The sequence below is a fragment of the Syngnathus leptorhynchus genome, chromosome 1 (genome assembly GCF_054491065.1).
Source record: "Syngnathus leptorhynchus isolate UIUO chromosome 1, UIUO_Slep, whole genome shotgun sequence".
NCBI classification, from domain to species: Eukaryota; Metazoa; Chordata; class Actinopteri; order Syngnathiformes; family Syngnathidae; genus Syngnathus; species Syngnathus leptorhynchus.
In genome coordinates, this window is record NC_141195.1 from 22,538,007 (window position 1) to 22,559,097 (window position 21,091).

The 21,091-nt window shown below is 43.8% G+C and overlaps 1 protein-coding gene across 4 annotated transcripts in view; it reads left to right on the forward strand.

Moving 5' to 3' along the window:
* LOC147062738 (nck-associated protein 5-like) overlaps positions 1 to 21,091 on the forward strand; it is a 61,721-nt gene that overhangs the window by 38,230 nt on the left and 2,400 nt on the right. For 2 of the 4 annotated variants that reach the window (XM_085908058.1, XM_085908084.1), the window contains 14 exons: positions 2,473 to 2,563; positions 4,512 to 4,685; positions 6,600 to 6,668; positions 7,792 to 7,830; positions 7,914 to 8,033; positions 11,166 to 11,270; positions 11,850 to 12,038; positions 12,117 to 15,547; positions 15,958 to 16,066; positions 16,781 to 16,868; positions 18,327 to 18,590; positions 18,952 to 19,073; positions 19,593 to 19,728; positions 20,015 to 20,175. In XM_085908058.1, the coding sequence (XP_085764184.1) occupies positions 2,473 to 2,563; positions 4,512 to 4,685; positions 6,600 to 6,668; positions 7,792 to 7,830; positions 7,914 to 8,033; positions 11,166 to 11,270; positions 11,850 to 12,038; positions 12,117 to 15,547; positions 15,958 to 16,066; positions 16,781 to 16,868; positions 18,327 to 18,590; positions 18,952 to 19,073; positions 19,593 to 19,728; positions 20,015 to 20,175 (5,098 nt within the window). Of the gene's footprint in view, positions 1 to 2,472; positions 2,564 to 4,511; positions 4,686 to 6,599; positions 6,669 to 7,791; positions 7,831 to 7,913; positions 8,034 to 11,165; positions 11,282 to 11,848; positions 12,039 to 12,116; positions 15,548 to 15,957; positions 16,067 to 16,780; positions 16,869 to 18,326; positions 18,591 to 18,951; positions 19,074 to 19,592; positions 19,729 to 20,014; positions 20,176 to 21,091 lie in introns of all 4 variants that reach the window. The other 2 variants (XM_085908066.1, XM_085908075.1) reach the window with 1 other exon arrangement.

Genomic DNA, 21,091 nt, shown 5'->3' on the forward strand with positions numbered 1-21,091 from the left:
CATGTTTAGAACAACAAGGTTAAAAATGTTGAAGCTGAATGGAGTGGAAGCATGGTAAGCTGAGAATATTCAGAAGTACATTTCTTCCCAAAATACATAACATTAGATGAATGGATTTGCAGTACACTCAAATACACCAAGGTTACACAAAGATGTGCAAACACAGACTAATAACTGTAGAAAAGTTGAAAAGAAAAATACAGAGGGTTAATTACAAATATTTTTCCATAGTGGTTTTGCCTCTTTTATATTTTCAAGTTTCAAGGCTGTAAAAATATTTTGGGTCAATGTTGCCGACCCTCTTTACCCAAAATGTGGATATCTGTACTGTGTACGTTAGTAAACTTGAAAAATGTGTGGTAACAAGGACTAAAAAAAAATATATCCAATGTGTGTAAGCATATGTGTGTGCGCTTGTGTGTATAGGATGGAAGTGAATCAAAAACTGACGGACCTCAGGCTGTAAATTGATTGCCCCCCTAATTGCATTTCTGAGACAGTTGACATTTTTTGCTTTTCAGCTCAAGCGAGGCACAACTTAGTTCTGCTTCCCTCTATGCCCTGTTTGTCCTTTACCATCTTTTCAATGCTGTCAAAAGTGTTCATGCAACTATGAAATTTTGTTTGATTTTCCCACCCCCCAATTATGATCAGTCATTACTTTTTACGACTACTTTGACTTCATACATTTTGATTGAGTGACCACCTCATGAGTAAGTGCTGAAGAAGCCTGATAACAATCTTAATCATTTAAATCAGGGAGGGAACTGAAACACTCAACACGACGGTCCTCGAGGACATCTCAGAGGCTCCGCAAAACTTTTTTTTTTCCCAAATCCCCCAAATTTGGCAGAAAACACTGATAAATATTCATCCTACTGTATGTTCCCTCCAGAGATTGGGGAAACATGAGAACAAATCGCCAGAAAAATCAAAATGTACCCAAAAGTTAATTATCTGGCTATTTCTTTGGCAGCGCCTCAAAAGCCCGATTTGGACACCCGTGCTATAGGGAACATTCATGAAGCCAGTACCAACTGTTATCTTCAATTCTCTTGTCTGCCCAAGCGCATTTTATTTATTTATTTATTTATTTATTTATTTATTTATTTATTTATTTATTTGTTTGTTTGTTTGTTTGTTTGTTTGTTTAAATTTTCTTTTCATTTATTTAATCCTATTTATTTATTTATTTATTTATTCATTTGTTTCTTTATTTATTCATTCATTCATTCATTTACAGTGCATACCACAGTTCATCAATGTCAATTTTTCTTTTTTTAATGTCATTGTCCTCATACATACTAATTAATTCCCATGTCCACATACGGGCTCATCAATTTGAAATTAAAATGATGTCATCTGTTCTTGGATTACAAACACGGTCTGAATTGTAAGCGAGGGATTTCAGATTCAAAGTGAACGTGTAGCTCCCAAACTATCCTCGGATTTATGACGCGATCATGGCAAGCACGTTGGCATCTCCTGAGACCATGCCCAGCTACTGTCACATCATCATCATCATCATCCTGCACCTCGTCACCGTGCCGATTTTTGAAAGTGATGACCGGATCAGTCGGTCTCACTCGCCGCCACTTTTTGGACATTCGCTCAGCGCCTGATTACAAGCGGCTTTTCAGAACAGCCTGGACAGATGGCGTGGGCCTTCTCTGCATGCGCTCATCACAAGTAGCAGAGTAGATCAGCTGACTAGCAACAGTTTGATTTTGACAATGTGCGCTCTCCCTCGTGTAGAAATTCTTCTTCGTCTCGGCAACTGTCTCCGGGGGGGAAATCCATCCTCACGAGTGACTTACTATCTCAGACGCATTTCCGTGGCACGAGATAGCAAGTGCGTCGTGTGAAATTATTCCTGTAACTTGTTCGTATTCACAAAAAGGATTTATCGACTACGAATAATGTACGTTTATCTACGACACTGACGTATCGCCGGCTCGAACGATGAAACGCTCTTCCACGAGATGTCAGATGATAATTAATCTCATTCCACCTTTGCCACTCATAATAATGTAATAACATCACATTATAATATAAAATACGTGCCTCGGCGCCGTAACGCTCGGGCAACATTGACTTAGAAGATGCCCGAAGCGGAATGCACGGAAGGTTAAAGTTCAAACTGAAGCTGACGTAAATCTCCAGGGCCGTTTTGGCTCTTCTCTCAAATGCCTGCTCTGCATGCAGACCGCATGTTTGGCGGCTGATTGTTTTGAGGAGACCGAGCCCTCAAGGTCAAAGTCACTCGGCGCTCGCTGCTGTGATTGCACTTTTATTCACGCGGGCAACGGCTCGTTTGCAAGCACATTGTTGTGCTGCAAAGCCGAATACGCCGGTCAGTCTTAATCCGAGTGCCCGTTTGTGTCGGGAAAAAAATAAATAAACAAAGAAATACGGCGAAAACCATCTGAATGGGATTGCCAAAATTCACCCTGTCATTTCTCGTGTGTGCAGGATGGAGGAGAAGGTGCGGTCGCTTCTGCAGAATCAAGGGCTGATGGAGCAGACCACGACAGACACGGCCGACATTATGAAAGCCTACAAAGTAAACAATGTTTTCATACAATTAAGACAAATATCTTCATTTTCTGGCTCATTTTTGGCCATCGAAATGATTCATCCGAAGTTGCTCGGTGCCTTAGTTGTGGAAAGAAGTGGAAAGCAATCATGGCTGACCTTGTTATAAAGCAGAAATAACTGGCGGGATGGAGGAGGAAAATAGAAGGAATAAGTAACGGTCACCTTTTGAGTCAAAATTGACAGTTTTTTTATTTTTTCCCACACCTCCCTTGCTTGTGTGCCATAATGTTGTCTACCAAAAAGAGAATGCAGCAGATGAAAATGGGGGAAAAAAATGTTGATTTGCAAAAACAACACACATTATACAACTAAATGAAGTATTCCAAGATTTAAATCCTTAAACCCGATCAAGGGATTGTAAGAAAATCTGATCAACGCAATGAGCGCATGCTTTCACTAGTGTTGCATTGCAACTGAGTGATGAGGGGGAAACTCCAAAAGAGGGCTGAAAGAGTGTGGCTAAATGTCATTGCTAATGTGCTCCAGTGAGGATTAGCAGCTAGTTTGACTGATAGCGTGCTAGTTGGCCTCAGGCGCTAAAGCTTTGGTGTAACACAACACAAAACAAAACAACTACAAAAAAAAAAAAGGTGGCGATGGAAATGATTTTGTGGCCAAGGATGCTAGTTAGCTTGTTAGTTAGCTAACCAGCTTGTTAGTTGGCCTTAGATGCAAATGCTTGGTTGTAACAAAAAAAAAAAAGAACTACAAAAAAAGTTGGAGATGGAGATGATTTTGCTTACAAGGATGCTAGTTAGCTTGCTAGTTAGCCAAGTAACTTGATAGCTTGCTAGTTAGGTGCAAATGCTTAGTTGTAACACAAAAAAAACAACTACAAAAAAACTTGGAGATGGATACTTTTGCTTACATGATGGCCTAGGATGCTTGTTAGCTTGCTAGTTAGCTTGCTAGCTTGCTAGTTAGCCTTAGGCGGATAAACTTTGTTGTAACAAAAAGCGACAACACAAAGCTGGAGATGATTTGGCTTTCATGGAGGCAGATCAAATGTCATAAAAATTGAGGAAGTAGAATCTGAGAAGAAGAGAGGATTTAAATATCTTCATTTAGCGAGATTTTACAAAGGGCTCCTTTGCTGTCTGTGGACTTTGTGAACAAGAACAAACATGGAGGGTTATTGGGCGATTCCCAGTTGCTGAATAACGCAAGGCCAGCCTGTCCTCCGCAGCCGCTTTCTGTGCATTCAGCAAGGCAAACTCAATAACTTGAAAGGGCAGCAGGAGGTACAACGCTCCCGATCCTCCGTCTCTCTGCGGACGCTATTACGGGCGACTTTTAACAGCGCCTGATGAGCAGCGTCTGCAAACAAGCACAAGAAGCCCACCACAAAAAAAAAAAAAAAAAAATTGCTTGAAACACAATTTTAAGAAGTAGATTGAAATCCTCCTATGTAAATCAACTGGGAGGCCATTTTTATTTTCTTTGTGTACCATCCAGAGAGGGCCTAATTTGAGGCTTATAATTACTGCTAGTTAATTACGGGATGGTGGGAAGACCTCCGTGGTCTGCAAAGATAACGGGCAGAGATGCAGGAAGGCCAAACGGGAGCAAGCGTGAAGGTCGCTGCTACAGTTTGGGGAAACAAGAGGAACATGATTAGGGATTATGGGGATGTTTAGTTGAAGCCGCCTACCTCCCCGTCGGCCCATCTGCCCATTTGATCCGCTCCCCCTCTTTCTCTCGGCTTTCATCTTGCATTTCACTCCTTCCTCCTTCTGTGATTTCTGTCTTTTTGTCAGCTTCCTGTACAAAAGCGAGTCATCCTTTTTAGTTTTTCTTCTCAGTCCATCTGCTTCTGCTTCTTCTTGCCAACACCCCCCCTCGGGCCTCCTCCCCAACAAATCCCATCCCACTCTACCTCCGCTAACCTGCCCTCTTTGTTTGCGCCTCCTCAGGAGAAATTCTCCGAGGAAGTGCGAAAGCAGCATGATCGCCCAGAGGAGAACGGCCTCCCGCCGGCGACTCAGATGGAGTCGGATCCTGGGATGCGGCCGCACGCCGACACCAGCCAAACAGACGATAACGATGACAGGACCAAGCTCCTGTTAGAACGCCTAAAGACCCTGGAGGTAATTTCTCAATCTGCGGCTTCTTTCAAACATCTCCTCCACATTTGTCAACAACAGACATGGTCGAGTTTCACTAACAGGAAGTACAAAGGAGATAATCATTCAGCTAAAGATCATTTGCTGTTGTTCCCGCAAGCCATCTTTCAACTTTGATGGAGAATATGAGCTCATGATTACATTTGAAATGAGTTTATCACAAGATAGGTGCCATTTAATCCCGCCGCGCTACGCCACGTGATGGATGCAGCGCTTGCCGGGGAAGGGGAAGGGGGGGCAACCAGGCTGATGCTATACATCACTCGTCTATCCATCCATTATTGTTGTCGCGGCTGCTCTTCAGTGAGACCTTTTAAATACAAAAGGAAGAATCTAGACAAATTGATGATTTAGAAAAGTGAAATAGTATCACAACTCTTGCATCTCGTCCAGATCAGAATCAAAATTTAGCCGTGTGACTCGACACGTTGTATTGTTACACAGCAAGCACTGGATCTGCAAAATTATCTGATTGCTTATTTATAGGTACGTTTATTTAAAATGAACCTTTTTCAGTCTACAAAATATATATATATATATATATATATATATATATATATATATATATATATATATATATATATATGCAAATATATATATATATATATATATATATATATATATATATATATGTATATATATATGTGTGTGTGTATAGATGAAAAAAAATCAGGTTTATAGTAATAATAATAAAAAGTATATCAATCAATCAAGTCAAGTTTATATAGCCCTAAATCACAAGCAGTCTCAAAGGGCTCTGTCCTCTGCATTTAACCCATCCCCATGTGATTTTGATCCATCCCCTGGGGGAGAGGGGAGCAGTGAGCAGCAGCGGCGCCGCGCTCGGGAATCATTTTTGGTGATCTAACCCCCCAATTCCAACCCTTAAATGCTGAGTGCCAAGCAGGGAGGCAATGGGTTCCATTTTTAAAGTCTTTGGTATGACCCGGCCGGGGTTTGAACCCACAACCTTCCAGTCTCAGGGCGGACACTCTACTACTAGGCCACTGAGCTGGAAAAATAAATATATTTTTATTATATAAAATAATAATAATAATACATGAAAAAATAAATACTATACATGCATATGTGAATGTTGAGCCTGTGACCTTAATGTGATACTGTGACTGTGTGCACTAAGAAACACTTATTAGGTACACAGAGCTGTAAAAAAAAAAAATCTGTCAATTTATTAGCTACACAGAGCTGTTGAAAAAAAAAAAATCTGTCACCTCACGATCAATATTATGATCAATACCCCGAGCAGTAAATGATTTCAATGAAATATGTTATTCCAAGTGAGTGATACAAAGAAAGTTACGGTAGTTACCATGGCGATGTCCTGCAGTTATCTCCATGTTCCCTCTCGTTTGCCTGCTTGAAGGAGTTGGGGTTGAATCATTCCGTGAGAGAACCAATTGTTCCTCATTACATTTGCATCCGTCTTCGAAGCTTTGGGGATTTCATTTACCTTCTTCTCCCAGAACTTTGGGGCTATAATTACATCTCGCGCGTTCCTCGGAGGAATGACGCGTTCCTCCGAAAGGGCAGAGGGTGAGCGGCGCCGGGCTGCCTGACAGCTCCTAATACGCTGGCGGCCTCTGACTAATCGGAAACCCCCAGAGATCAATAGTCCTGCGTCTGGTCCCTCAGCAGGCCAAGGAGATATTCTTATTAGATCCCAACCCCAAAGTTCAACATCATGACTCGCATCCCCTTGACCTTTTCCTCCGTGGTACCTTGGAGGATTTTATCGGCCGTGTTGACGCTCTGTTGACCTTTCTCAAGCCAAGCCCGATTGTTGTATCCGCCTCATTCGTTGTTGTTGTTGTTGTTGCATCATATCGATGACTGAACCCAAACACGTGCTCTTTCCAGGAGAGGAACTCCGTCTTGACGTTGGAGAACGAGAGCCAGAGGGAGCAATACGAACACTGCCTGGATGAGGTGAGTGGTCATCGAGTCACATCTTCTACGGCAGGATTGTGGGTGGGTCCCTCAAGAATTGAGACGCGACCGAATCCCATCGCCACATTTAGAAAGAAAATAAGACTCGGTGATGTTTAAAGCCATTAATTAACGATCACCAATGTGTCATGGAGCACAATGTGGTGCAAACCGATTCTGCTCATAAATTGGAATTCTTTTCACTCATCGCAATAAATTGTTTTTTTTCTACTAAAGAGCCTCCAACACACACACACGCACACGTACACACATATACACTCACACACACAAAACACACACAACTATACTACACACACACTTTTTATAAAAATTGTACCGTGGACCGTGTTAATTGTTATTTTTAGTGTTTGCCGCAGGCCACTAAAAATGAACGAATGCCCGCAAGTGGCCCCCGAGGCGTAGTTTGGACCCCGCCCTTCCACCGCTAATCTGAGGTCAACTCAAATGCTGCTTGTGCTCAGTAAAACGTCCGTAAAGCTGTTAGTTGGCTTTGATACAGCACAATTACCTTTGCCTGGTGGTTGTTTTTAAACTGAGTACCGCCTAGGGAGTCACACGGGGATCAGGGGGGGGGGGGGTATCAGTATAGCGGCCTGCTGAATCACCGTGAGTGGGAGTGCGCGATCCGAGGACGGAGAGGGGACGCGAGGAGGCGTGCGTCGGCTTCTGCCGGCGGACGGATGAGATTGGAGTTGAAAGTGGCCGATTAAAGAAGATGATTGTTTACACGGTATCGCGGAACGCCCGGGCAAACACATTAGCTACTCCAAGACGAGACGAGCGCAATCAGATGGCGAGTGTCTTCTCGAGTCGGCTTCCCTCATTCAATAAACAAGAATACTCCAGAGCCAACGCCGACTTAATGAAGGATCGATAAGCAGTAATGCGAGACGCTTCGTTATCGACACTGTGGTCAGAGCCGAGACACAACAACGTTTGGGCTACTCGCGCCTCGGTTTTGGTCAATCATAATTAATAAGAACCGTAATTCTGATGATATTCCCGGATTTTTAGATTTGTCTGTGTTGTCATGAATATTTTCGTTGTGTTCTTTTGTTTTTAAAACGTATGAACATAAATGGCTCTCTGTGTCCCTTTTAAGGTCGCCAATCAAGTCGTGCAGGCACTTGTCACTCAGAAGGTTTGTCTTCTATCTTCTCACCATAAGTGGACTGCTCACATATGTGCACATTGTTTCAACTTCTGGTTCTGTCTTGCGACTAGGACCTGAGAGAAGAATGTCTCAAGCTGCGCACTCGAGTTTTTGATCTGGAACAGCAAAATCGGGCCCTGGGGATTCTGTTCCAGCAGCGTATCAAGCCCACCTCGGAGCTGCTCCTGCAGGTAGGCCAAACTGCGAGGAACTTATTCTCAACTGAAGTTATTTTCCACTTGATTAGTTCTTTAAAAGGCAGGTCGGTCTCGGCCGATAATGAAGAGAATGTGACGGCGGGGGGGGGGTTGGGGCGCTGCAAAGTGCCCGATTGGTTTATCTTCATATTCCAAGTTTCTCGCTAGGGCTGTAAAGTATGAATGACTTTGCACTTTGCGCTGCCTTCTAAAGGAATGCGGGTTTAGAATTGGCTGGAAATTGCCTCAGATCATTGCAGAGCCACCTGAACACAAGCGCTTTACTGCAAAGCGCCAGGCGGAAAGAGAAGAAATGAGACTGACCCACCCATCTGTTGTTAGTGATGGTATAATATTGCCGGTGCAGAAGGAAGGTCAGATCTGAGGCCACAGGGCTCTACGCCGTCAATATGAAAACAACGGGCTGCTGGGGAAAAAAAAAAAAGAGACTGGACTGGACTGTCAGCGCTGAAAAAAAATGAGCTAAATAGAACAGAGAGGGTGAACAGGCATAAAGGGAGAGCCAGGGGAGATAAGAAGGGAAGAGAGGAGAGTTGAAAATGAAGCTATCAGCCAGCCTCATTGCCACAGGGACGGAGGAGGAGACAGAAAGAGAGAATTTAGTGAAACCAAATTGTACTGAGCTGCGTTGTCAATCTGAAAGGTGTCAAAGTGGATCGAGCACTGGAATGATGGCGGTACCGAGGTGACCCGCGGTCATTTTCTCACAAGATACAAAGCAGTGTGTCTTGGTTTGTTAGCAACCAATCGGGTCCGAGGAAGAATCATAAGTGATGATAACGCAATTCTCTGGAGAGTCGCTAGACTACATCATTATTGAGTTTTGCCTTCTCGAGTGCTGAGACAACGTGTGTGACAAACTTCAGTCAAAATGTATTTTTCTTTTGTGCTACCCTGAGCTAATGAGATAAAGCAAGCATTCACACAATGTTATGGTGGAAGAAAAAAAAAAAAAGAATGTGTGAAAACATCTTTTTTTTTTTAAAGCTCCATCTCAGTTGACTCATTATCGTTGACGTCTATCACCGTCAATGGCACTGAATGAGAATATAGAGATAAAGATTGATTTTTTTTTTCTTTCTCTCTTGAGGTGTTTAAAGACTAGGAGGGTCTTCTTCTTTTTCTTCTTTTTTTTCTTCTTATCCTCCTTCGCCGCTTTCTCCTCCTCCGTCTTCTTCTTAGCAACAGCACCTCAGCATTAACCAACCCGGGCTAGCCACCATAAAAATAGAGATTTTATTTTCATGTCATTAATTATTTCCAAATCCCTATCATGATCAAATTTGAATCCATAAAAACGTGTATCAATCATTAGCAATGACATCAGGGAGAGCCCTCATTCTTATTCACTGCCGGTAGTAAATGTAGTAATATAATGAAGATGACATCGATAAATCATATTCTGACCCTACCTTGTTGTTCTTATTTATCAAAAAAAAAAAGAAATGTCTTTTTTTTTTTAACTACAACTTCAAATACGCCGAGATTTAATTGTGCGCTATTTGCAGTCCAGGACTAAAGCTTTTGCTTATCAGTAATTAAAAAGTTCTCCTTTTCCCCACGGGCTTCTTGAGCTTCACTGATAAAAAAACGCCATCATGAATTTGATGGCGCCATGGCCACGCACGCTCCTTCCCCTTTCCATCTCCGATTCAGGCTACCGCAAACATCTGAGCGATGTATTGGGAAAAGGTATTGCGCAATAATGGTCGGCGTCCTGGCTGTGCAGCCACCCCGAACCGGCCTCGACTGCTTATCAAATATGGCAGGCGATTGGCAATTAAGTGTCCCATTACTTGGGACAAACGCCGCGCTTGGTCGGGGGCCTCAAGGACGGAGCGTGACCTCCTCGTTGCTGTTGCACTTTGCGGCATCTCCTGCTTGCTAATCGGGACAAGACGGAACACAAGCCGGTGTGTTTGTGTTTTTATCTGGCTTTGCTCTTATCGCAAACAGAAGCTGAATATGCGCTTTTTGTGAATGTGAGAGCGACGTAAAAGGCATTTGGGTCATGTTGATGGCCATTTTATGTTGAGTGGGTGTTTTTCCCTCCCTCGCCAACGTTGTCCAGCTTATAGATATGTTGATAAGAACAAGAGCGAGTGATGTTCCAGGATTTACATTTACATACAAAACTGCAGGCTTGCAAATATTTCACAGTATATTTAAAAACAATTCAATTGTAGCTTAGAATCGTAAAAAGGGAAAAAAATCTATGCCGACGTCGTCCGTTCGACTATTTTGGCCGACCCCCCTCACCCTCACCCCCCTCCCTCCTTGACCCAATGACACTATTGACTGAATGCTTGATGAGGATGCTGAGGAGGTGAAATTCTACACTTTACGATAAGATCGGGAACCCTGTGACATTTCAGCCACTCCCATTTCATGTCCCGGGCAGGCTGCATCACTTTGACATTGATATTAAAGCTTTTAAAAAAATGAAAGGTGCCTAATTTATACCGCATCAACATTTAGGGACTGGCAAGCATTAAAAAAAAAAAAAAAGGCATTCGGTTTATTAATGAGCACTACTGTGAGATCTTAAATTTGTATAAAAAAAACAAAAAATATATATATATATGTGTATATGAAACATTTAAATAAATAAAAAATAGAATATATATATTTATATATGTATGTATGTACGTATATATTAAAATTTTAAAATAAATACATATATATATGTATGTATGTATGTATGTATGTATGTATGTATGTGTCTGTAACAATATTTCTATAGTTTGCATATAGAAAAATATTGCACTGCCCTCAGTGTCTGGAAATTCAAATGAAGTTAATTTGCTCACAGAAAGCCGGGCTAATTAAACGCTAAGATTAATACACCGAAGCGGTATTTGGTTTTGTCTTCTTCCCACTCAAGCAAATGAATTGTGGGGGAAATATTAAGAGGCGTCCCTTATTCCCTGATGCAATTATTTCTTGTTCACTTATGTTTTATTCCAACTGATGATGTAAATGTCGGCGAATCGGAATCCAGCATGGAAACATTCAAGAGTATCTTTTTGCACAAATTTGGAGCAAGGTTCCTTTTTTTTTTGTTTCATGCCCTGATGTTAAATCTCTGCAACTTTTGCATTCCAGAAACTCCAGTCACGGATCATGGATCTGTCTGCGGCTGATTTGCTCCAGGAACCCGAAAGAAGCAAAGCTTTCTTACTTTCCAGGAACACAAATTCTCCTACAACTGTAAGCCTAATGGAAAGTGATTTATATTTTCTCTTTTTTTGGTACCGGTGCCCTTGAGCTAGCGGAGAAATCATTACATGATATTAAAATACAACCCTTAGCATCTAAAAGCCTGACCCCCCAACCCACTCTTAGCAGAAATGGCTGGCGGTGTCACTTAACACAAAGAAGAATAAACACTTGTCATGTTACCAGAAAGACATCGATTGAGATGCTTGTCATTAAAAAAAAAAAAAAAAAAAAGACTTTATGGGACAATGTTCTGCATTGGTCATCTTATATATTATGCATTAAGGTGAGGAAAAGAGTTGTCGATGAAATAATGCCCAAAAAAGGTCATTTTGTCGAAATGTGCAGATTTCTTTTCTTGACTTATAAATATGATTATATTTTATTGTATTAATTATATTATATTATATCAGATTATATTATTAATAAAAATGACAAAACATTTACAATAAATGTAAATATGCAGTATGTATAAGTTTTTTTTGTTTTTTTTCATTTTGTTATTTTTAAGAGCAACAACATTGGTTCCCGGTTTTACAATTCCCACAATGTTACATTTTGGTCTCATAGGAGTTGAACGGAAAGTTAGGTTTGCCCATCACCGCCAATTGTCTGAGCCAGCTGAGTCTGACAGCGTCGATGCCAACGTACCCACGCAGCAGCCGTAGCAGTAGCGAACTGTCGCTGTCAAGCGCATGCAGCGAACTCTCCAGCGGCTCCTACACCTGGAACGACGGGCCATCATCCTGTGGCAAAGTGGTAACAATCCTCGACTTTATTCCTCTACATCAATCTGGTTTGATCTTTTATTCAATCTTTTGTTTGACCCTCCCTTAGCACTCATCTCTCACCTGGGATAAGAGGCTAAATTTGGGTTCTTCCGCCCCAAGTAACATCAACGCCCCACTGGAGGAACAAATGCCCACCAGGCGTAAGGAGACCAACATCCTGGAGGGACTGAGGAAATTGCAAAGAAGGAAGCACAGGTCCTCATCCTCAACCAGGGTCTCCAAGTCCGGCTACAAAGACTGCATGAACTCCAACGAGGGTATTTACTCGCTTGGTGTCAAGACTAGCAGTAAAGGTGTGTCGAAGCCAACCCACGTTGGAAGAACATCGCTTCTTGTGGGGAAAAAGTGTTTGTACGATTCAGACGACGCAGATGATGAGCTTGTGCAATCGAGCCAGGTACTTGAAGTCCCTAACAGGGACAGCTGGTTCTACTGCAAGAAGCTCCCCCACAGCATCTCTGACACGCTGTGCAGCTGGGACGGGATGCAAGACGGAGGAAGTGTGGCTGACAAGAGCTCGAGCCTCGCCGTGACGAAGCCCCGCTCGGAATTTCCATCGAATGAGCGTCCCGAGAAACTCACGAGCAGTCTCACCGAGAGCGGACGGCCGTCGGCGTTCACCCGAGTGTCAGTGATACACGTTCCCCCTTTGGATCCAGAAAGCTCCAATTGCTTCTCAGATGTGGACGATCTAGAAGAACTGAAATGTGACTTGCAGGTGCCCTCAAGCCAACCAAAAGAGCAAGCGGAAAGGAAGTCCCGGAGCGCTTTCAAAGCGCTCAGGCCGCAGCGCTTGCAAAGGGACCGAGTCGGAACGCAGTCTGCAGATAGTAGACCGGAACCCATCGCTGCAACAAATCATTATCTGTCTGACGAAAGCATCATGGCAGTGTTTGATGCTCAAGGAGAGCCAATTGAACTAAGTCCTCAGAAGCTTAATGGACCTACAATTGCTCCTTTAGTTAGTAAAGAAGACAACAAATTAGACCTTCAGGAAAGACCAACGAGTCAGAAGTCAACACATACGGACAACTACGCTGTCCTCGATTGTCCGGAAAAGCCTTCGGAATATCAGCTCAAGACCGGCCAAACAAACCGGGTTGGCAACGCAGATCGGCTCTCCGTGCAGTTTGCCTCACAGCGGAAGTTAATCAAGCCGTCCGGTAGCCGAGCGTATAAAGGACATTCCATCCCACCTCTGAATGATTCAGCCGCTCCGATGGCAGTCGTCTCAAAACTGCCGGCTTGTAATAAACCTTCCGCATCCCCGATCAGATTGTCAAAAGGCACGACCACTGAGCCAAACGGTGGAAACTCAGGAACTCCAAGTCAGGAGAAAACACCCCCACCTCCAATCACTAAGATATCCCGTTTCATCAAGAGCTCCCAGAGCCCAAAGGTGACCAACTCCAAGCTTCCCAGTCGGTCCGAATGGAGTAAAACCTCATCCCCCGGTTCCCCTCGACTCTCAAGGAAACAACTGGAGTTTACCGACAATTGTGAACAACCAACCAGAGACAAACACTGTGAAAGCGCGAAAAACAAACTCAGGTCGCCTTCGCCACCCCCTCCGCCGGGTCGTACCACCTCCTTACTGATCAAACCAAATTACGAGGGGTCGCCTCAAGCACATAAAACGGCGCTAGCTCAGGCATCCGCTGCGAGGGGCCCGCCCCCGAGTTACTACACGTCTCTCCAACCAAATATGCAAGCAACACTACCCATTAAAGATAAAGACATGGACACGGACGCCGGCTACGGGACTGCACTCGCACCTCAGAAACTGGTCGACAAAACCAGTCCGCACCTTCAAAAGTCCTCTGGCGTAACACCCAATACGGGCACTTCCAAGATGGCCGCCGCAAAAGACTACCTCCCACCCACAAACTCAGGCTTTGACCCCGAGATGGAAAATGCACCTAAAAGCTCAAAGAATGTCCCCCCGCCTTATAGTGCCATCAGAGGGTCCTCATTTGAAAATAAGAGAGGCTCCGCCCATGAATATGAGAACCAGAAGCCCTCGGTTAGTTTAACAGTTTCACTTCCGGAAGCCCCGACGGTAAAGATGGAACCGCAAAATGTTGTCAGCCCGTCAAGCTCGGTCGTGACTTCCCCGAACACGTCGCAAAAGAGTCAAAAGACTCGCGTTTCTGTCGGGTTCAAAGCATTTTTAAAATCGCCCCCGGGCCATAAAAACAGTCCCTCTTTGCCAGATAAGCAAGAAAAAGATCATATCAACTTAGTTTCCAAGGAGACTGTGACTTCAAACGCCTCGAGCCAATGTGACAGCTCGCGGCCGGCGTGCGGTATCGATCCGCCATCGAAGATGTCTGTGACAGAGGTGGAAGGTGAAGTTCACGGGAGGTTACCGGAAGAGGAGCTCAATCCCGTCGTGACACCAGACGAGGGGGACGTCTGCAATAAAGGCAAAAGGAGCAGTCTACTTTTCTCCAGATCCGTATCCATTACGGCCAAGTCCCATCTGAAACCAGCCTTGGGAATGAACGGGGCCAAAGCCCGGAGCCAGAGTTTCAGTACCAACTACAGCGAGAAACCCAACATTAACGTTCTGGAGGGACCAGGAAAAATCAGAACTCAGATCATCACCAACTCAACAGAAAGGGGGATTTCTTTGTCCAGACAGAGTTCCTCTGAGGTTCCCGGCTCGGCGGAGAGTCCAGTCTACTCTCCCCGAACGAGACCCAACAATCAAAACATCCCACCCGAGAGAACCTCAAAGTTCATACCCAAAGGTGACGAATCTCAAAGCTCGGCGAAGGGGCAGACTGTCACGTCGCCCTCCCACAAGGAGACGCATGGGTTGCCTGTCTGTGAAAAAAATCGAATAAATAACATCTGCAGGCCCGGAAAAGTCACCTCACACTTTCAGCCCCCAGTCTCTTGTCCTCGTAGTTCAGAAAACGTGGTGCGAGAAACGGGAGGCATGGCAACCACCCCTAATGAGGAAGAACTGAGCTCGGGAGGAAAATCCCTGACAGACTCGCCAAACCAAGTCGCAGATATAGACGAGAAAAAAATCAGCCCGTCAGCCTGCACTATTGAAGAGAAGGTCATGATGGGAATCGAGGAAAATCTACAAAAATGTCAAGAACAAGAGAAGGTCGCCGCTAGTGAGGCCAAACAAAAAAGCGCTCCCTCGCTAGCAAACTGGTTCGGCTTCCGGAAAAGCAAACTTCCGGCTATGGCCGGTAAGAAAACCGACGTGCCCAAAGGGAAAGAAGAGAAGAAAGAGACCAAGATTGGATTGGTGCTGGGAGGCAAACAGACAAAGTTGGACAAGAAAAAGGAGAGGAAGAAAAACGACAGTCTGGAGGCGCAGAATCAATCGGAGATGAGCAACAAGCTGAGCTCCATCATGGACCACTGCAACAATCAAATGGGTCAGATTGCCAGTCAGCTCCAATGCAGCGCCGCCTTCATCGGCAAAGACCAGTTTGTCAAGGAGCTTCTTGGCAGGTGCGTAAATCAACACCCCCCCCCTCTCATATTGAATTCCCCCTAATTGATTACTCATTTAATTCCCGTCACCGCCGCTGCCACGCGTTGTCTCTTCACCGAGTCGTGAATCGAATCCTTCAAACGAATCGTTTGTCGGCGAGTATTGCTAGCAAACATTAGCTTAAAAAAATAAAATCAAATCTATCTCAAACACAGCTGTCTGTTCCGGTTGTGACTCTTGAGACAATTGTTGCGCAGGCACGCTGCAGCGCTTCACTCCATTGATCCGTTTTTGTTGTTGTTGTTTTTTTGGGTCACACCTTCTGAGAAGCATGTTTGTTGGCATTTCGTGCTCACATAAGGGACGAGCAGCTTTCAACACATTTTGAAATAGAGCTCAAATATTGTTTTTTTTTTTTTTCTTACAGGACGGCTGGAAAAGGCAACTTAGTCACCGCATCGCCGACGGGGATCTCCACACCCAAGAAACATTCGGAGATGAAGGGAGGAGACATGAAAATCTGTCCCGATGCGGCTGTAAGTGGGCGTTTTAGTTTTATTTTGAAAATACTCCTTTTATTGCTTCTTTTTCCCCAAATCGGGACAAACAGGGACTTGAAACACTGCTTTTATTTTTCAATAGCATAGCATAGCAAATGAATAATTTGGAATATGTTTTTTTTTTTTTTGTTTATGTCTATGATTAAAAGATTCAACATCGATTCTTGAGAGCGTTAAAATCAACAAAAAGGACATTTAACGGAGAGGACTAAGTGCAGTCACAAAGAGAGCCCCGCGAAATCACCTCGGAAATGTAATCCTGATGTGGCCTTTTGATAGCGCTGAGGAGGCTCCTTATCAGAAACCCTCCATTTGACAAAGGGCCATTTGATACCATTCCCCGAGCCTTCCATCCATCATCTCCTTACAAAACGGCACAAAAGCGAGACACTTTAGGACCCCTTGTGACTCTCTTTTCACCTCGCTCTGTAACACGCCAATTGAAACTCCATTAGAGTACAATTAACAATGCTTAATCGACTAGCTAGCATCTCGTGTGCTGAGACCGTTTTGTTATTTTTAATTTAGACTGTCCTAATGAGTGAGAAACTCAACTTGACCCCCTCGTGACTCTCTTTTTCACCTCGAACACACCAATCGTAACTCGATTAATTAGAGTACAATTAACCATGCTAATCGACTAGCTAGCATCTCGCGTCCTGAGGCCATTTTGTCATTTTTACTTCACAGACTCTCCTAATGAGTCAGAAGCTCAACTTAAGGGCTGACGGCAAAGAAGGGCGCAAGGTCGATCCAACCGGTCAAGACCACATGATGGGTAAGTTTTGTATTTTCTAGGACGTCATGATGGTTGTGTGACAGATAGCAGATGCTATTTACACCCCGTTTGTAACTCAGGCATCCAGCTTTAAAGGCCATAACGACTGAGCGCCTGCCGTGTCGTTACAGGTTTTAGCAATCTTTTTTAACATTTATTAATATGAATTAAATGCTAAGCAGAAGTCATCCAAAATTGACGCACCAGATAGATGAACTAGCAAATTTTGACGCTCGGGCACTTAAGAGCCTCGTTTATGGTCCGTGGGTATAAAAACAATAAATACATCAAAACAAATAGAAGCTAAGCATCAGACAGTGGAGGTATCATCAAAGTAGCTTTGGGGCCTCCAAGCGTGCAGCCTGGACGTGATAGCGGCTCATGAAAAACTACATTAGGTCCAGTGGCCGTTGCCTCGGGCTGGAATTACGCTGGAACTTGTTATAGTTTGCTTAGTGAGGGCATTTTCAACTGTCAAGCCTGGCATTCGATTATACGACTGGGTAATCTACGGCTGCCTGCACTCTGCTCTTTCTCTCCTGCCGTTGCCAGTCTCGTCTGGTGCGGCGCATTTGGATGCGACAAATGTCGCCGAGGACGACAACAAGCTGTTCACGGCCGCTTGTTTACATTAAACGGTTGTCGCAGGTGTTGCTGCTACGTGTGGATGTCAAATGCGGTGATGCGCTTTGTGAGCACACAAAATGACTCCGGCAAAGTGGTTGTTTTGAATTCTGCAAAATAGCAGGTTTGGACAAATGTTTTGGGATAGACTTTTTTTTTTTTTTTTTTTGCTTACTTGGTTAAGGTTGACCTGACCATTTAGGAATCTTAATTTTTTATCTTCGGAGGAATTACAAGCCCGGTTTCTGAGAAAAGGATACGTTTGGTTCCAAAACAACTCGTGACCCCTCAAGTCTAAGATTTAAGATTAGTTCAGTTTCAAAAACACTTGTTTGTTTGTTAGCTTGCTTGTGAGCTCAAGTGTACTTATGATGCAACATTCTGTTGGGAATGGAAATATCCAGAATGTCCGAATAAATCATTTGCATTTCTGCTGTCGGATATCTTTGAGGCTGACTGCGGAGAATTAGTCTTTCATGGGGTTTTTTTTCACTACTAGGCTATATATATTCACTTGTTTCCAAATTCTGCGCTCTCTTTGATTTCATCCAAATGGTAAAAATATAATATAGCGTCCCTCTGTCGCTTATTGCCGCCCGAAGCCCTGGCCAATCACACTTGAGTGTGCCTCTGTGACCATTTCTATGAAAGAAAGTTTAATTTGATTGGATTCCTCTGAACGTGATCTGAATATTTTTTTTTCTGTCTTCTGAACCCACCACAACAGACACCTTGTACTCTCACCAGCCCTTCCATTGCATGTGAAGCCCTCACACCTTTTCCCGTGTGCTGATCCTCGCTTCCCCTAGTCGTCACATGTCCTTGTCACTTCAGGTTCCGGCTGTCAGATGAGAACCCTGGACAGTGGGATCGGCACCTTCCCCCTCCCTGACTCGGGACGCCACATCCCTAAATGCGAGCTCCGAGCCGAGCCTCCCTCCTCTCCTCCAGAATGTTCACAACCCGGTGTCAAAGTGCCTTCCCGACCCAACACCTGTCTGCATGCTCCTGGAAACTTGGGTCACTCTTTCTCTGACCCATCCCTCACTTACAGTGGTTTCACCCCAGACGTCCAGACCCGATTGCCCAAACTGGCCGGTAAGTCCACCTCACAGTTTCTTCTTCTTCTTCTTTTCTTCTTTTTCTGTTTTTTCTTTTTTTTCTTCTTTTTTCATCTTCTTCATCTTCTTTTTCTTTATTATTATTTTTATTATTATATTCTTGTTATTATTATTATTATTATTTTTTTCTTCTTTTTCATTATTATGATTATGATTATTATTATATTATTGTTATTATTATTTTGGGTTTTTTTTCCTTCTTTTTCATTATTATTATTATTATTATTATTATTATTATTATTATTATTATTACTCTTGTTTGTACTTCAACTGTGGCTACAGCCATTTTTTGCCAGTATCATCATCATCATCATCATCGTCTTTCTTTGGACTTGTAGGTGGAAACAAGAGCAAGAGGTTGAGCCTTTTCACCCCGAAGAGCAGCAGTTTAGCCGCAACCGAGGACAAAGACGATGAAACCGGGAGGAAGATCAAAGCGAAGGAGCCCGATGTTTCTGCCGTAAGTTTGAATGATGAACCGCGTGTGCGGAAGAAAATTGGTCTTGCTGTGTTTGCATTTTCCAATTTAATTAAGTTTGGAAGTGCACACCAAATTATTGGAAAGCACTTTTCAAAATGGAGCAGGTTGAGGGTCTGCATCAAAGAGACCCAATAGAACCTCTCTTGACGAACAACTTTGGCCACAATGGTATAAAGAAAACTTCCTTATAATGGGAGGAAACTTTTTACAGAAGCAAGATTCTGTTCTAGTGAAGGGAAAATGAGGCTTCAAATTTGCTTCATGAACCAGTTGAATTTTATTTACCCCTCTAGATGGAACTGTTAGTTTGAATAAATGAGTTTTAGGAACAGAGTCTTTTTTTTTTTTAACCTTATGTTGAACAGTGCCCTCTAGAGGCCTAAAAAATGACAACTGCTTCATGAAGCATATTTGAAGCTTCATTTTTATTAAACACAAATGACTAAACGTCAGACATGTCACGACTCGTTTGTAACATTCTCCCGTTTTTCAATTTAGGAGCGCACGCTGCGATCGTGTACGTACTCCGGCACCAGTAGCGGCAGCGACACTGAGACCGAACTAAAGCGACCTGTAATCACTGTGAGCCCGCTGCAAAGCTCGGGGAGCAACTGCAACAAAATGGTCCACTCAGGTCAGTCAACTCACCGTCAAAAATATTAATTTCTTCTCGAAAACAGAATTTAGAATTTATTTTATTTTTTTATTTTATTTTTATATTTTTATTTATTATAAAATTTGAATTTCGGACCTCCAATGAGGAAAATGGCAACGCTTCCTAAAGATCTGGATTAGCTTCAGCGGGTTGTAGCCATTTGGTGTTAATACAAAAATATTCAGTCCTTGTATCTCACTTCCCAGTTTTTTTTCAAGTGTGAAAAATGCAGAGGTTTAACTAACGTGAACTCCCTCTCCAACAGTCGGCCATTGTGAAAAGACACTAAAGAGTGGCGGTGTGGAGAATCCTCTGTCAATCATGGACTTGTACCAACACGAGATGTTCCCTCAACTGGAGAAGGACAGCAGGAGGATCAGCCAATACGACCTGTTGCGTAAAGAAGCGGCCCTCGACGTGCTCGGCGTGAGTACGCTTTTCTTTGGTCGGGAGATTTTCATAGCAAAAGCGGGGCCTAATTGCTTTCGATCGACTCGCCATCTCTTGTCAGGGGGTATTTGCCTACCCTTATTTAACGACGCTCAATGACAAATGAGGACCAGAGAGCGTGAAATGGCCTCCAGCTGCCGCCGCAGGACAGCCGGGCTACCCTCGACTGCCCCGATGCCGGGCCTGACACAAAAATCTATAATATGAGTCGAGGGGGGGGGGAATCTGACTCAACACTTGTGTACGTTTGAGTTTGTTCACTGAGTTTTATTGTTGACCTTTGATGAACTCAAGCGAGATGACTTCAAATTAAATCAAACTTTATTGTAATTCCATACAGCAAGGGGATAGCGGGGCCCTTTTCAAGCAATCTGCAAAATGTCAAATTCAGACAATGCAGCCGAGGGAACCGTCTTCTACAGAAATAATCGTGAGGATGGGTCACAAAACATAAAGAGTCAAAACAAGTTCTTGGGAGTCCGTGCGGGAATCCTAGCAACAGATCATCGGCTTTTATTTACGTTCCCGTCCGGATGTGCTGCGGCACAGCGGCGCACTTTGCCAGGCGTCGCCGGCGGCCACACTTTTGGGGAAAGTTTGCCGGCTGGTGTCAAAAGATCTGCGATTTGAGCCTCTTTAATAACATGCGGCAAAAGACTCGGGAGAGCGACGCAAAGCTCGCCGGCTCCCGACGGAACCCTCGCGGCCCACGTTGGCCTCCCATTCATCATCCTGACAACACCTGACACTCCCGCTAACAGCGTCGTCTTTCCCTTTCACTAACATGTCTCCCGCTGTCGTTCTCTCGCTCTTAATGTCTCTCCTCCGTTCGTCTGGCTTTTTTTTTGTTTTCAGCTCATCATCCGTCCTCCCGTCGGACTCTCATCGTTCT